This window comes from Oryctolagus cuniculus, chromosome 3, assembly GCF_964237555.1.
Source record: "Oryctolagus cuniculus chromosome 3, mOryCun1.1, whole genome shotgun sequence".
In the NCBI taxonomy this organism is placed as follows: domain Eukaryota; kingdom Metazoa; phylum Chordata; class Mammalia; order Lagomorpha; family Leporidae; genus Oryctolagus; species Oryctolagus cuniculus.
Window position 1 is genome coordinate 79,808,659 of NC_091434.1, and position 18,541 is coordinate 79,827,199.

Sequence of the window (18,541 nt, forward strand, 5' to 3'; positions counted from 1 at the left end):
CAGGGTGATAAAAACACTCATTTAAAAGACTTTTTCTTGATTTTCCAATTAGAAACACTACATCAAATATCACACTAACATGATAAATATAGTTACATTACAATATCAAAAATATACTAATAGCTTAGCTGTATTTTAAGAAGTAGATTTTAAAAATATTAACATGGCAAGCCATTTATTCTATTACTAATATCCTCTTCTAAAGTCTCTAAGTGGCCTTGAAATCTGATCTGAGTACTTAAGGATTGCAAATGTTCTGAGACTAGGATTTTGGTGTAATAAGTCCTAGCATCATTTGCACTCTCCCAGTAGACCCTGGGGAAGGGCTCATGTACAACAGACAGTCCTGGAGCCACAGCTATTGGTGCCAAAATTCCCAGTATCATTCAGGCTTGCCAGTAGGACAAAGAGACAGCCCCCCTTTATCCCTTAGCACCAAGAATGAGGCCCTGGCTATCACAATCCATAGTGTAACTGTGAAGTCTCTGGGGACTGAAGATATACACCCTAAAAAGCCCACATTAACCTCAAAGTCACACTTCTACTCCCTATGAACTGCTGCAGACTAGAGCACCGTGTTACTTGGGCAAGCTGATACTGATTAAAGCAAAGAACTCACTCAGAGGTGATGCTTCTTGGCTTACCTAGAACCAAAGCCAAAGCAACAAACCAAGTGATACCTGTATTCCCAGTAAACAATATGCTCTTTTCTAATAAAACCTACTTCAGAAAGAAGAGGGACCATTAGACTAGTTGCATGGATGTTGATGTAGGGAAATAGGAAAGATGAAGAAGCAAGGTATAAGGATGTCTCCAAAAGAACATAACAGTTCTCCAGAATTAGATCATGATCTGATGTAAATCTATGAAATGCCAGAAATAGATTTCAAAATAATGAATGTAAGGAAACTCAATGCAATGCAAGAGAATACAGATAGACGGCTTAAAGAAACAAGGAAATCAATAGCTGACATGAATGAAAAATTCATTAAGAAGATAGAAATTATTAAGTGAACCAAACAGAAATTTTGGAGATGAAAACTTCAATGAATGCAATAAAAAACACAATTGAGAGCTTCAACAGAAGAATAGACCAAGTGAAGGAAAGAATTTTTGATCTGGAAGACATTTGAAATAACCAATCAGGCAAAAATGAGAAGAATGAATAAAGCCTATGTGAAATATGGGGTACAATTAAGCAACAAATTATTTCTGTTATACAGATTTCTAAAGGAAATGAGAAGGAAAAGGGTGTTAAAATAAGAGATGAAAAATGGCCGGCACCGCGGCTCAATAGGCTAATCCTCCACCTAGTGGCGCCGGCACACCAGGTTCTAGTCCTGGTCGGGGCACCGGATTCTGTCCCGGTTGCCCCTCTTCCAGGCCATCTCTCTGCTGTGGCCAGGGAAGGCAGTGGAGGATGGCCCAAGTGCTTAGGCCCTGCACCCCATGGGAGACCAGGATAAGTACCTGGCTCCTGCCTTCAGATCAGCATGGTGCACTGGCCGCAGTGTGCCAGCTGTGGCGGCCATTGGAGCGTGAACCAATGGCAAAGGAAGACCTTTCTCTCTGTCTCTCTCTCTCACTCTCCATTCAAAAAAAAAAAAAAAAAAAAAAAAAGAGAGAGAGATGAAAACTTCCCAAGTCTTAAGAGACTTGGACATCCAAGTACAAGAAGCTCAAATTTCCCTTAGCAGATTCAGCCAAAAAAAATCTCCAAGAAGATTTTCTAGTCACAGTGTCAAAAGTTCACAAGTGAAGTACAATGAGAAAATCTTAAAGACAGTCAGAGAAAAGCATCCATTTAATATAAAGGAAAACCAATATGACTAACATCAGACTTCTCAACAGAAACCCTACAGGCCAAAATAGAATGGGATGATATATTCAAGATCTTAAAAGGAAAAAAAAAAAGAAACCCTGCAATCAAGAATATTATAACCAGTGAAGCTATACTTTAGAAGTGAAGAAAAAATAAAGTATTTCCCAGGTATGCAAAAACAGATAATTTACTACCACCAGACCAATCTTACAGCAAATTCTAAAAAGGAGTCCTACATTAAAAATAAACATCATGGCCAGTGCTGTGGCTCCATAGGCTAATCCTCTGCCTTGCGGCGCTGGCACACTGGGTTCTAGTCCCCATCGGGGCGCCGGATTCTGTCCCGGTTGCCCCTCTTCCAGGCCAGCTCTCTGCTATGGCCCGGGAGTGCTGTGGAGGATGGCCCAAGTCCTTGGGCCCTGCACCCGGATGGGAGACCAGGAAAAGCACCTGGCTCCTGGCTTCGGATCAGCGCGATGCGCCGGCCGCAGCGCGCCAGCCACGGTGGCCATTGGAGGGTGAACCAACGGCAAAAGGAAGACCTTTCTCTGTCTCTCTCTCTCTCACTGTCCACTCTGCCTGTCAAAAAAAAAAAAATTGAAAAAAAATAAACATCATAAAAATGCATGACACTACCAAATTTACCAGTACTATGCTGTTTTGATTATAACTGCCCTGTAGTATGTCCTGAAATATGGTATTGTGATGCCTCTGACTTTGTTTTTGTTGTACAAATTTTTTAGCTATTCGAGGTCTCCTGCGTCTCCATATGAATTTCAGCATCATTTTTTCTAGATCTGAGAAGAATGTCTTTGGTATCTTGATTGGTATCACATTGAATCTGTAAATTGCTTTATCTTGCCTAATGGCTCTGGCTAAAACTTCCAGGACTATATTGAATAGCAGTGGTGAGAGTGGGCATCCCTGTCTGGTACCAGATCTCAGTGGAAATGCTTCCAACTTTTCCCCATTCAATAGGATGTTGGCCGTGGGTTTTTCATAAATTGCTTTGATTGTATTGAGGAATTTCCTTCCCAAAAGCAATTTATAGATTCAATGTGATACCAATCAAGATACCAAAGACATTCTTTTCAGATCTAGAAAAAATGATGCTGAAATTCATATGGAGGCGCAGGAGACCTCAAATAGCTAAAGCAATCTTGTACAACAAAAACAAAGCCAGAGGCATCACAACATACTAAGTAGATCTTCTGTATATAAAGATAATTGAAAATGAATCTTGATGGAGAATGGGATGGGAGAGGGGGTGGGAGATGAGATGGTTGCAGGTGGGAGGTAGGTTATGGGGGAAAAAGCTGCTATAATCCAAAAGTTGTGCTTTGGAAATTTATATTTATTAAATAAAAGTTAAAAAAATGCCAAGCTAACTAAGATGAAAAAAAATCAAACAGAAATAAATTAAATTGAAAGTAAGCAAAATATAAATGATCAACAAAGCAATATGCTGTTTTTTAGAAGACCAAAACAATAGACACACCTTTAGCCAGACCAACAGAGATAAAACACAAATAAATAAAATTAGAAATGAAAAAGAGACTTTATACCCAGCAACACTGAAATATAAAGGATCATAAGAAGCTACTATGAACAAAAATGCTAACAAGTTGGAAAACCTAGAAAAAATGGATAAATTTCTGAATCCATATAATCTATCAAGATTAAATCAAGAATAGGTAGAAAATCTAAGCAGACACATAACAAGCAATGAAATCAAAGCAGTAATTAAGTCTCCCCTCAAAGAAAAGTCCAGGACCTGACAGCTTTACTACTGAAAGACACAACATGAAAAGAAAATACAGACCTATATCTCTGATGGTCGTAGATTAAATTTTTTCAACAAAATATTAGCAAACGGAATCCAGTAACATAAGATCATATATCACAATCAAATGAGATTTATTGCAAAGATACAATGATGGCTCAACATTTGCAAATCAATAAGCATCATATGTCACATCTGCAGAATGAAGAACAAAAACTATATGGCAACCTCAATGGTTGTGGAGAAAGCATTTGGCAAGACTCAACATCCCTTCATGATAAAAAAAAAAAAGCTCCACAAATTCAGTATAAAAGGTGCATACTTCAAAATTATAAAAGCTATATATGACAGGTCATCATCAATATCATACTGAATGGGGAAAAACTGAAAATATCTATATCAAAACCAGGATGTATACTTTGACCAATCTTAATATACTATTAGATATATTAGAAAGAGCAACTATGGAGGAGGAAGAAATAAAGAACATCAAAAATATCCATGTTTGCAGATGACATGATGTTGTACAATTACTCTTAGGTGTTTAATTAATGCTATAACTAGTACTCAAATAGTGTTTTACACTTTGTGTTTCTGTGTGGGTGCAAACTGGAAATCTTTACTTAATATATGCTAAATTGATCTTCTATATATAAAGATAATTGAAAATTAATCTTGATGTGAATGGAAGGGGAGAGGGAGTGGGAGAGGGGAGTGTTGTGGGTGGGAGGGAAGTTATGGGGGGGAAGCTATTGTAATCCATAAGCTGTACTTTGGGAATTTATGTTCATTAAATAAAAAAAAAGAAAAAGAAAAACCTAAACATCCCACCAAAAAGATGCTAGAACTGATAAACATTGCAGCAGCCTTTTTTTTTATAAACCTATGATGAATTTGTCAAAAGAGAAATGAAAAAAGAAATCCTACTCACAATAACCATAAAAATCAAATATTTAGGAATAAATTTAATCACAGAAGTGAAAGATCTCTACAATGAAAATTATAAAACATTGATGAAAGAAATCTTCGAGGACAAAACAAATTGTAAATATATTTTCATTAATGGATTGGAAGAATTAATGTACTTAAAATGTCTATACTGCCTTAAGCAAACTACAGATTCAATGCAATACTAATCAAAATACCAATGACATTCTTTATAGAATGAGTAAAAATAATTCTAAAATTCATATGGAATCACAAAAGATTCAGAATAGCCAAAGTGATCCTGAGCAAAAAAAAGTCAATCTGCAGGCATCACAATACCTGACTTCAAAGCAATCATAAAGCTATGGTAATTAAAATAGCATGATACTGGCATTAAAACTGACACATAGAACAATGGAATAGAATAGATAGCCCAGAAATTAACCCATTTTAGCCAACTGATTTTGACAAAAGTACCCAGACCACACAGTGGAGAAAGAATAATCTCTAAAATAAATAGCATTGGCAAAACTGAATGTATATATGTAGAAGAATGAAATTAGATCCCTTTCTCTCACCATATTAAAAAAAAAAAAACTCAAGATGAATCAAAGACCTACCTTTAAGATCTGAGACTATGAAATTACTAAAGGAAAACATTGGGGAACCACTTTAAGACATTGGAGTGGGTGATGAATTTTTGGATATATCCCTTCAAACATGTTTTTACTATTCTTGGATCTATCATCTTTCATATAGAGTTTCTTTGAATGAACATTCAAGATCCTTGGATAAATCCTGTTGGCATTTCCTTTGGAATTGCATTGATTTCTGCCACCACCATTGTTTGCCTCGGCTGTGGCAAAAGTGCCTTTAGTGGCTTCCCTGCTTTTATCCTTGCTTTTCCACAGTCTTCTGAACACTGCACACAAGTGATCATTTACAAATGTAAGACAAATCACGACAATCTCTACTCTAAACCTTCCATTTGATTCCCAAGTCATTTAAAGTCCTTGTATGACCCATGAATACCCTTCACAGCCTGGCATCTCTTATCTCTGACCTCATCTCCTCCTGCTCTCTCCCTTTTCATTCCTGCCTAGCTGTTCCAGGCACAGTCCCCTCTCAAAGTGTTTGCCCTTTTTTATCATTTTGGTTGGGAAGGTCTTCCCTCAGGTCTCTGCGTCATTTGCTCCCTTTCCTCCTTTAGGGTTTTTGCTGAAATATCTCTTCAACAAGACCTTCTCTTACCACTTTAATTTGCAGCTTTTCCCATCCCACCTTTAACTCCTTTTCCTGCTTTCAAGATTTTTTTTCATAGAACTTATTTTCATGCATCATGAAAGTATTTTACTTATTTATATGTTAGTCAATCTTTGTAATATATTATTGGCTCAATGAAAAAGACAGTTTTATTTGCCCACTCCTATATTCCCAGCATCTCTAAGAGTATGTGATAAACAATTCACATTCAATAAATATTTGCTAAATGAGTTAATGAATTAACAAAATGAGGAGGGATTTGTTGTATAGAGACCAAGATCACAATAAAGTCACTATCATCAAGGCACTGTGACATTAGCACAGAGGCAGATAATTGATTTTGGAAAGGCAGGCATTTCTATCAAGTGAAAAAGAGATAGACTAATCAATCAATGTTACTGAGCCAAGTGATTATCTATATAAAAATGAAATAGGATCTGTACCCATAGCTCACATATAGATTGGGATTGAGAAATAAGTATAAAACTCATTGAACATAAGATAGAATAATAAATTTATGAACTCAGGGTAAATAATAATATAAATCTTAGAGACTTATTACCAAAACAAGAATAGAAAAAATTATAGATGTTCTTCATGGGAAAAAAAGAAAGAAGGGATATTTAACAATGTTACATTGCATATATAATAGAATATTTTGTATATGATTACCTTACTAACAGCAGTCTCAGTAGAGTAAGAGTGGCAAAAATCAGACTGCAATAAGAGATGAAAGCTAAAATATTCAGAACCTAGTAGAGACTACTACTTCAAAATTCTTGAGATTCAAATTTAAACACTTCTTCAATGGAAATGCTATGTTACATAGCAGAGATTCTAACTTTAAAGATGAGGAAGACTTGGATATTCATTTCATGTGTATTTCTTAAGTAGCAATATGCACTTGGGCATGCTTTCTGATTGAACAGAAAGGGATAGCGTTGACTTAAGATCTACAAAAGGGAGAAAATTGGCAGCTCAAAAATTCACTATAAAGAAACGTTAATTGCTTGAGGAGATAAATATATTTACCCCGAATGGACATCATACAATATATACATGTAATGAGACATCACATAGTACCCTATACACATATACCATTATACAAATTTTATGACTTTCAAATTTGTTTAAAATAAATGAAAAAACAAAATGAATTTATAAATAATTACTCAGTATTTTTAAATTTTAAGTTCTATTATGGTAAATAACAACATATTAATATGAACTGATGCTCTTTTGGGTGCTTGGTTTTTCAGAATGTAAAGGGATAACTAGTACAAATGCTCATAATAACAAATCATGATTCACCTCTAGTAAAGCTCAGATGTAAAGAAAATGAATTATTAGATTTATTGTACATAAGGTATTTTAACAAATCACATATGTAGTCATTAACTTATTTTTTTTAAAATTTGAACTCTTATTGATCATCAGATATTATGCTAAGTCTGAAAATACAAAGGAAAGATAGTCTACCTACAAGGAGTTTACAATACAAACAGAAAAAAGACAGAGGTAAACTCAGCAAATACTAATTTGAGCACTTGGCAACATCAGGGCACAAAATGAATTTTAAGCAGCAACTTCTCTAATGAAATTCAATTTGGTAATGCAGTGCAATCCACAATTTTTCTACCAAATTAAACTATATAAAAAACTTATTATTCAATTGACTAATAATTAGATAGGCAAAATAATTGTTCCACCTTGGCTTTCAAAAAAAAATTGAATTCCTTTCAAAACCTTATAAACAAGCTTTATAAGTCAGTGTCCTATTATAATTGACATGTCCTATTATAATTAACAGCTCTACTCTCAACTTTTTGGTTGGGTTTCTGCATTTCCATCCCATTACTCATAAAATATTACAAACTGGGGCCGGCGCCGCAGCTCACTAGGCTAATCCTGCACCTGCGGCGCCGGCACCCAGGTTCTAGTCCCAGTTGGGGCGCTGGATTCTGTCCCGGTTCCTCCTCTTCCAGTCCAGCTCTCTGCTGTGGCCCGGGGGTGCAGTGGAGGATGGCCCAAGTGCTTGGGCCCTGCACCTGCATGGGAGACCAGGAGGAAGCACCTGGCTCCTGGCTTCAGATCGGCGCAGCGCGCCGGCCGTAGCAGCCATTTGGGGGGTGAACCAATGGAAGGAAGACCTTTCTCTCTGTCTCTGTCTCTCTCTCTCTCACTGTCTAATTCTGCCTGTCAAAAAAAAAAAAAAAATTACAAACTGTCCTAAGTTGAGCTAACCTTTAAGACTAAGGAATTCCCATCTCAGTTTTCATTAGATGGCTGATACCCATTCACAAATTAGGTATCTCTCATTAGTCAAAGAAATTGATATAAGTGCATTCTCTGTTCTCATTCTAACATGTATACAACATGTATATTTCCCTGTTCTATGTCTGCTTGATTAGACAAACAGTAACTTTGAAATTGACATTTTCCCACTAAGAAAATCTTGATTCCACACTTGGGAAAGGGAGAATGAGAAGGTGAAAGAAAACCTGGGCATACATGCATTTCCCTTGACATAACACGCTTCTTTCATATTATATCCCCTATATCTTATAGGTAATGTACCATCTTTATATCTTAGAAGGGGAGAGAGTTTATGTTAGAAATATACTAAAACATGAAATAAATCTTCCTGAAAATAACAGTATTCATACTTGTAAAATACAAAAAAGAATATTTTTTTGTGATACCATGAAAACGCATGATATTAGTATGGAAACACTAAAAGCAAAGATACAAGGAAAGTCTTTTCATAGAGTTCTAGATCAGGTGTATGGGGCTAATGAAGCTTTTTAGTCATTCTCCTATCTTTTCTCAGGTTTAGTAAATAGAATGTTTCTCATTGCAGTGAATTCAATAGTGTCCTCCCAAAATACATGTCAACCTGAAACCTCAGAATATAATCCTATTTGAAATAAGCATATTTGCAAATGTAGTTAAGGAAAAAAAGGGAGGATGAAATCATCCTGGATTAGGATGTGTCCTAAATTCAGTGGCAGGTATTTATAACATAAAATGCGAAAACAAGAAGAAACACATGGCAGAACAGCACCATGAGCTACCAGAAGCTAGACAGACTAAGAATTTTTCTTCCTGTAGAGCCTTCGAAGGGAGTGTGGCCCTGCTGATACCTTGATGTTAGACTTCTGTTCTCAAAAACGTGAGAGAGAAAAAAAAAAAAAAAAGCTTAGTGTTTCAAGCCACACAGCTGGTGGTAATTTTTTATGTCAGCCATATGAAATTAATGTATTCTTAAGTTGGTTTTTTTTTCTGAAAATTGATGAAAAAATGCTTTTTTTTCCAGTTTTTGTTTTCCTAGAAGTAAATATCAATAGTTATTTCACATAAAAGCATCAAACATAATTTGAACAGATAAGAATTTAGATTGAATCCCAAGCACAAGTTCAAATTTTCAGATTTCATAAACACAGGAAAAGTAGTGTACAATATTCATTGGTCCTTTTTATGGAATTTGAAATATTTTTCATCTATGTTGAATAAGTAACATTATTAAATTATTTAGATGATATCCAAGAAAATATTAAATTCCATTTGTTCATTTACTCCTGAATTTTAAGTTAATGCGAACTTTTGCATCTGCTCTTTCCTTTAACAGGAAATAAGAACACATTTCTGTATCATGCTGGGGAATATAAATCAAATAAAACAGTTATATACTACTACATTTATGTTCTGTTCTTATTTTTAAGATCTTACATTTTTGAGAAATATATCTCTGAGAAGTTGATGAAAGCTCTTTCCAGTCCAAAAAAAATCTACATACACATTTGCTTATATAAGAAAATGTGTACGCTTTAGGAGGGAGATCACTAAATCCTTGAAATCTATCTACAGCTCCTCTTAGTTTAGATTTTTAAATTGGGGCCGATGTGGTGGCATAGCAGGTACAGCTGCCACCTGCAATGCCAGCATTCCGTTTCAGTGACTGACAGGTCATGTTCCAGTTCCCTGTTAATGGTCTGGGAAAAGAAGGGAAAGATGGCCCAAGTGTTTAAGCCCCTGCCATCCATGTGGGAGACCCAAATGAAGCCTCTGGATCCTGGCTGCAGCCTGCCTCAGGGCTATCTGTTGCTGCCATCTGGGGAGAGAACCAGAGAATGGAAGATCTCTCTCACACCAACACCACCACCACCACCACCACCACCACCATTCCATGATACTCCACTTTAAAAAAAAAATACTCCCAGGTTAAGAACATCTGAATCTACATAAGGGAATTATAGAGATGTGAAAGATATTCTGTAGTTTTTTGGTGTGATGTGTGCTATTAGATAAACTATCATTGTTTTTTCCCTTATACCTTGAAAGTACTTTGCTTAAAACTTGATTTATAATATTGACAATGATGCTTACTTTGGCAGCACATATTCTATGAGGAATATTAATATATTCTAATTTCATTAAATGAATTTTCTTGATAATATGAAGTTTTAAAATATTATATTCATATGTGCTAATTTATTCTGTATTCAAAACAAATTTTTCACAAGGAAATTTTATAGCAGAGTATGAAGGCATGGGATAAATACAGAGAAATCTGGTTCAAAGTAAATTATCATGAAAACAGGATCTCCAAAAGTTATGTGGCCTACTAGGAGAGAATGATCCCAATAAACTTAAAAAAATACCTCATCTGTCATTAGGGTTGCAATTGATCTGCCAATCTCATGGTACTGTTGACCCTTTCCTAGGGGTCCCAGAAGAATGAACAAAAATCTGTAAAAAAAGGAGAAAAAGAAATGTTTCCAAAAAAGAATTATAAAAATAATTTCAGTAGCACAGTATTACTCATATCAAAGTAATTAATTAAATGAGAATTCTGAAATTCTTCCATGGTTTTTAACAGTTCATTATTATTTTGAAACATTTTACAGTGATTGACTCTAATGCTTAAGATTCCTGAGCAATGCAGACATATGGCTATTTTTATCCTAATATTTCCCCATTTAGTTATCTATATAGCCTATGCAGTTGATACTGAGAATTTTAAGGATTCTAAAGTCCTTAGTGGAAGCGAGTGGGAAAGTAAAATATGATTCAACATTTCTGAACTAGAAGGAAGAAAACTCACCTGTATGAAAAATAGAGAATAGTTCAAAGGGGGAAAAAGAGGTAACATAGGAGTATAAACAAAAGCAGAATATATGGTCAAAAATACTAGATATATGTAAAATTTATATTGCCTATAAAAATTATTGTCAGGAATCAAACATCAGTTAGGCAGAATAAAATGAGCTAATAATCTATTAATTCCAATGCTAGGGAAATAAAATTAGCAATTGTACTACAATACTCCATCTAAATTAGCTCGAAGGTCTGGCAAATTCATCATTACAACTTGTACTTTTAAAGAAATCAATATGTTCTCTAACTTTAGAGATGTGGTAATTGCCCTGTCTCTGAGAAGGTCAATGCTTCAGGAAAATTGTGAAAATTAAAGTATGCCCTATATTCTGTGGTATAATTCTATGGTGTTAATTTGTTAAATGGTTTATGCTATAAAATGTGAAGACTAATGGCTTTATTAGGTGTTCTGAAGTAACTACTATAATTCAATCCTTCATTTGGTTATGATTTTAAAAGTTTGTACATATTTTTACATGAGGCAGATATTATACAACCATAATAGGTTATGACACTAATTTTTGTGTCAGTGTTAACTGACTCCAAGTCAATCTGTATTATATAGAAATAGCCACTACACGTTAAAAACAGAAATAGTCTAATATAGTAGCAGATGATTTATCAACTATCATACCTTTAAGTAATCTCTTAACCTATGGTATCTTGCTATTTTTCAGGCTTCTTTTTCATGGTTATTTTTAAAGCCCTAAAAGATTATTTTATGACATTTCTATGTGTTCCCAATATATTCATGGCATGCCCTTTTGTTCTCCTAAGAAGAGATAATTTGGAACCCCGAATAACATGTTTTATTTATCTTACTAATCTTATGTCTGTCATTATTCTCTTTTTCTAACTTATCTGTCATTTTTCACCTTTCTTAACTAAATAGTCTACTCTTTTGATTCTTTCCTTACAGAGTCACTCTATGGTGCCCCTAATTTTTCTTCCATTTTTCTGTACACATTTGCAATGTGTGTAAGAAAAGAGGTCACCTAAACCTGATATTTCTCAAAGGGAGGGCATAAAGTCCCATGATGACTTTTTTTTAGCCCTGCAAATTTTTCTTTTCTGTTCATTGAAATATAGGAACTATTACTGTCGTAAACAGCTACCATTTACTCAAAGTTCATCAGACACCCTCCTAATTTGTAGAATGCAATGACTGCTTTTATTACTGAGAAGAATTCTAGACTGCTAAAATAATGTCTGTATAAGTAGTACATTTGACATCTTAAATCTGAATTCCGGGTTCCCAGAAGCTCTGAATAGTTTATCGGTTGTGCATTAAAAAATATACTCTTAATCACAGTCAGCTGCACTTTGATACACTCAGTTCACCCTTCTCTTTTTAAAAAGAAGTTAGTTTGTATCAGAATCCTCAGTATCCCTCCACCAGAATAGACAGAAACTTCTCTCTATAACCTGAACCGTAACTAGGTTCCTCTCTCAAACCAGAGTCCCACAAAGGAATCCTGAATCTCATTCCAGCCAGTTGAGTCTTAACAAAATGAGGCCAGTCTTGGCTGATCTATTTCATACCTGTGGAATAGCTAATCTGTTATCAAAGCATGAGTGATATCATTTGCTATGTTTTGAGTTAAGGACAGAGATCTACACAGGGAACTTATTCTAGAAACCTAGTTGCTATAACACCTGCCTGTTTATCACTTTATCTTGGCTAAAGCATTCAATGTTTGGAAGAGGAAGCACTCTGGAATCATGAGACAGCCCTAGTGTCAAACACAAGCCTTCAGCATATAGGAAATGAGGCCCTAGACAATATGTTTCACTGTGTATACAAGACCAGAGTTAAGGCTATCTGTGTATAGGAATCATATTTAATGGTGGCAATGGGGGAGAAAACAAGGTTCCTGAATAAGTTACTGGGAACCTGATGTGCCAAGGAAATCAATATTAGTTTATTTCATCTTTCTTTCATTCTTTTTTTTACAGTATCTACCCATGGAAAGCACATATTCATAAAAATAGGGAGAATGATAATGTTACTTAATTGCACTAGAATTTTGAAGGCCTACTCTTACATAAGCAAAACTGTAGAAACTGATCTTTGAGCTAGACCACATTCCCATAAAGAATTCTCTTTCATAAGCATATAGTTTAATGTAATCTTTGAGGAATTTACCTAAAACATAAAAAAGGGCTTGTATAGTTAAACAGATCAGCGCACCTCAAGATGGGAAGCATGCTTAAAATAAAACACAGATGTTTGAAAGGGAGGAGCAAACGATAGACTTATTATTCTCCACAAATGAAAGAGACAACTATTTTGTGAGTTACACGTTAGTTACTAGCCAAAACTCCAGTGGAAAATGATATTTAATCCTCATTTTTCCCCAAAACAATAGCTTATGGCAAATTTTCAAAATGCTCTTATACTCTTTACCTGGTTGGAATTGGGACTTCAGCCAGTCCTTGAAGCAAGACAGCTGGCGACAACCTGACAAACGCCACTACAGTTCTATCCAAGAACTCCAATTCTCCCACTAAGATGTTTGACGCTTCAGCACCTGGAGGAATTTTTTTCATAAAATGTAGATCGACCTGTGAGCATTGCAAAGTAAATAAAAGGATATCAAAACTGGAAAAACTGGATAAACCATATCCTAGCAGGGTGCTTCACATAAGATAACCCATCTATATCTATATAAACAGACACACAACATCTCATTTGCCCTTTTGTCTATAAAAATAACTTTTCCTTTACTTTTGTGTTATTTTAATTTGACATTAATAAGATGAATACTGCAGTTTTTTATCCATAATTCCTTTTAGAAGAATATTCTTTAGTATCAGCAACCTTGAAATTTTAGGTGGGACAGTATATGCTGTTAAATTCACATTAACCACAACTTAATTAGTATTTGTCAATAGATTTAATATCTTCATAATACATTATCTTAAATTCTGTATGATATATATTTCAATTAATCCTCAAAATATGCATATTTCAAAATATATGTAACATGTTTCTCTTTATAGTACGATTTATGATTTTAGCCTTCATCTTTATTACTATTGCCTTGTATTCTTTACATTCTGTGTGGCCTGATAATTCTTCAACTCTCTACTTTCTCATCTGAGAATTTAGATTTCACAGAGTAGAGAGAACAAGAATTAAAGTATTAATATTTGGAGCTGCTGAAGTTCTGATATGAGATGTCTGTGATTGAAATGAATGCACATAAAACATGAGTGATCATTAACAAGAGAGGGTATAAGCTGAACAGATGAAGTTTGACAAATGAATGTAAAATATCTTTAAGAATAGATAGCACTTTTGATGAATAGGACATAAGTAAAAACTAAGCACTGACTTCAAAATAAATTTTATAAGGCCTATTTCTTGTTTCTGATTCAACTGAGTTGCTTTTTATGGAACTGTCTTCAGGGGAATAAGAATTTATGTGCTGTACTAATTGGTTTTATGCTCTGTTAATGAAATGGGGACCAACGATTGAAGCAAGAATAGCCAAGAGAGAGATGAAAGAGCTCTGGCAACTATAAGTGAGACTGAGATTTTTTTAGGCCAAATATTTTTTTATGTTTGATGATTTGAGCATACTTTTCCAAGAAGTTTAAAATGACAAATTTTAAACTTTTAGGAGTACCTTAGAAAATCCATAGCCAAGTTAGTAACTGCATTGCTTTCTGAAATTGAGACCTCAGTAAATCTATTTAGAAGGCTTATAATTAATTCTATAGCCCAAGGTATGGAATATACATTTGATCACAAGGATAAAATATAAAAAATAACTGTAGTACTCCATCCATCAAAAAATCACATAGAACCAATATTATATTTTATTTTTTAAAGATTTATTTATTTATTTGAAAGAATTACAGAGAGAGAGGAAGAGAGAGAGAGAGAGAGAGAAATCTTCTATCCACTGATTCACTCCCCAAAAGGCGACAACGACCAGGGCTGGACCAGGCCGAAACAAGGTCTCTTACATGCGTTCAGGGGCCCAGGCCCTTGGGCCATCCTCCACTATTTCCCAGTCACATTTGCAGGGAGCTAGGTTGGAAATGGAGCAGCTGGGACTTGAAGCAGAACCCATTTGGGATGCTGGGGTCACAGGCAGCAGCTTTGCCAACTATGCCACAGCATTGACTCCCCAATATTATATTTTAAAGGAAAGGAAGAATTATTTAACAAAGCAAAATTGCTTACAAAAAATATAGGATAATTATAAATTTCAAATTTTAAATCTATAAATATACCTCCAAATATAAATTTGAAAAGTCAAAAAAATACATTGGAAATGTTATATAGTAGATACAGAGAAATGCAAATCAAAACCACAGTGAGGTTTCAACTCACCCCAGTTAGAATGGCTTACATACAGAAATCAACCACACAAGATGCTGGCGAGGACGTGGGGAAAAAGGGACACTAACCCACTGTTGGTGGGAATGCAAACTGGTCAAGCCACTATGGAAGTCAGTTGGGAGATTCCTCAGATACCTGAATATAACCCTACCATTCAACCCAGCCATCCCACTCCTTGGAATTTACCCAAAGAAAATTAAATTGGCAAGTAAAAGAGCTGTCTGCACCTCAATGTTTATTGCAGTTCAATTCACAATAGCTAAAACATGGAATCAAACTAAATGCCCATCAACAGAAGACTGGATAAAGAAATTATGAATATGTACTCTATAGAATACAATACATCAGTAAAAAAAAAAAAATGAAATCTGGTCATTTGCAACAAAATGGAGGAATCTGGAAAACATCATGCTGAGTGAAATAAGCCAGTCCCAAGGGACAAATATCATATGTTCTCCCTGATCAGTGACAACTAACTGAGCACCTAAGAGGAAACCTGTAGAAGTGAGATGGACACTGGTGAGAAACAGTGACTTGATCAGCCCTTGTCCTGACTGTCGAGGAATAATTTACTATTTTATTCCTTTTAGTATTTTTTGTTCTACTTAATACCATTGATTGAACTCTTTAATCAACACACAATTATTCTTAGGCATTTAAATTTATCTGAAAAGGAAAAGTGATCCCCGTTAAATATAAGAGTGGGAATAAGAGAGGGAGATGTACAGTTCAGCACATGCTCACTCGGACTTACCCCTAATGGTAGAGCTAGAAACTTGCCAGGGGATTGCAATTCAATCCCATCAAGAACATAATCTTTTAACTTATAGGCAACAAAAATGTTTACTTGAATAAATAAAGTTTCATGAAGTTCATTATGTAATATTGTTTAAGATTTAAAGCAAGATTTTAGAGTCAGAGACCTCTAGCCAGAGTGGCATGGAGGAGTGCTTTTGTATTTAGTTTTCAAGGTAGGAGAAATGCACACATTAAAAATACTTTAAAATGTAATGCTTTACATTTTTACTATAATGCAGTTTCCCAAGAAGGGAATAAAAGATGTTCCATATACTATTTTACCCATGAGAAAACATAATAATATAATCTTCATAAGGTTTTCAGGGCCTAGGAGAATAAACAGTTCACCACCCTACTCTACCTTCCAGTGGTATACAAACCAATTATATAATATTAATATACTGAACCAGATCTTAAAATAAGAAATGAGATTTTTAAGAAAATTTATAATTGATAATCAAGATGAACTGTATTAGTAATACCTGAAGCTTAAATTTGACATAGAAATCTTTCTTTAAACTCATTTATTACTCCACACATGCTGTGGTCTTGAGTATTAAAGTCTGTGACTCAGACAAGTAGCAGTTAAAAAATATCTGCCTTTAGATGATATTTAATTAAATCAGGAAATTAATAGTATATGTTAAAAATAGTCTCATTTTATAACAGAAAAGATATGATTTTTTAAAATTACCCACCTACTATGTAATTAATACCAATTATTTAGAAAAGCATCAAAATACAGAGAATTTAATTTCAAGAGTAGTAATTGGACTTAAAATATAATCTATTACAGTTACATATCAAGGGTAGTCATTAAGCTATATTCTTCCTCAAGCAGGCATGTATTTGGGAGATAATAAATAATATATTATATAACTATATTATTATATATATCTGTATATTCTATTAATCCTGGGTAGCTATATATTTTTATATTTTTATTACTAAATAAGCCTTGAAAAATCTTATTTGGCAATGTACTTTTTTAATACAATGTTCAAAGACCATGACTTAACATTCATAAGATTGTAACTACCTAAAACAGCCTGGGGACCTAGGTTAAATTAAGATAATCTTCAGGTGGACTCAAACACTTGGAATAGACATAGAAATCCTGGCATTTTCTGATCCCCTGAACAGGCTCTTGAAGGAACCAAGCTACACTCTAAAGTCTAGATTTGCACTCATGTTTCTGGGTACTCCAAACCCCACTTTTACACTAAGAAGGGGAAGCTCTTTTACTTTTAGACATTCAAAATGTGAATGAAAAACAGTTGTATCTCAAGGAAACAAGATTATACAGAAGACCACAGTGGAGATAGAAGTGTCTGGACAACGTACATACCAAGAGATGCAAGAAAAACTGACAGAATTTTAGGGAGAAAGTTTAACCCCTATTCCCATTTTAAAATTCAAGAAATTTAAGAGACCCTCAATGTGGGGAGCAACTCGGACTAGACTAAGTTACTGGAATTAAGACTTATTCTATGCATCTGCTCTCCCACAATATGGCGCTGGGAGAGGAGGAAACAGCTTCTACACAGCTGCCTCCAGTTCAACCAATAAACAGCAGGACCTGCTCCTGATTGCAGGAGAGCAGCGTACTCGGCGTGTGGGTAGCAGAGTTGGGATTGGCGGAAGAGGACTATAAAGGAGGAGAGAGACAACATGCACCGGGAACATCTATCTGAAGGAACACCTGTGCAGCCCCCGAGAGAGCCGGCCAGCGGTGTGCCGCTCCCCCGCGGAAGTGGGGAAAGTGGCAGGGGGAACCACCCTTCCACGGAGGTGGAAGGGACGGTAGCCAACCCGGGAAGAACCAGCAGCAAACCCGGGGAGGGCCGAGCAGACCAAAGAACAGCGCAGGGTCCTGTGTCGTTCCCCCTCGAAGAGGGGGAGTGACACCTCAAGAACTTATGTCTGTTTTTTTTTTTTAAATTTACTTATTTGGGGGCCAGCGCTGTGGTGCAGCTGGTTAACACCCTGGCCTGAAGAGCTGGCATCCTATAGGGGCGCCGGTTCTAGTCCCAGGTGCTCCTCTTCCGACCCAGCTCTCTGCTATGGCCTAGGAAAGCAGTAAAAGATGGCCCAAGTCCTTAGGCCCCTGCACCCACGTGGGAGACCCGGAAGAAGCTCCTGGCTCCTGGCTTTGGACTGGCGCAGCTCCGTCCGCTGCGGCCATCTGGGGTGTGAACCATCGGATGGAAGACCTCTCTCTCTCTGCCTCTCCTCTCTCTATGTAACTCTGACTTTCAAATAAATAAATAAATCTTTAAAAACTTTACTTATTTGAAAGCCAGAATTATACAGAGGGAGGAAGAGACATGCAGACAGACACACACACACACACACACACACACAACACATAAACACGGAGAGAGAGAGAGAGAGAAAAATCCACCATCCACTGGTTCACTCCCCAAATTCCCACAAA

At 35.6% G+C, this 18,541-nt stretch overlaps 1 protein-coding gene across 13 annotated transcripts in view; it reads right to left on the reverse strand.

Moving 5' to 3' along the window:
* SLC4A10 (solute carrier family 4 member 10) overlaps positions 1 to 18,541 on the reverse strand; it is a 333,141-nt gene that overhangs the window by 88,230 nt on the left and 226,370 nt on the right. For all 13 annotated transcript variants that reach the window (XM_051848038.2, XM_051848035.2, XM_017342639.3 and 10 more), the window contains 2 exon segments: positions 13,360 to 13,517; positions 10,457 to 10,544 (listed from right to left, as the gene is read on the reverse strand). In XM_051848038.2, the coding sequence (XP_051703998.1) occupies positions 10,457 to 10,544; positions 13,360 to 13,517 (246 nt within the window).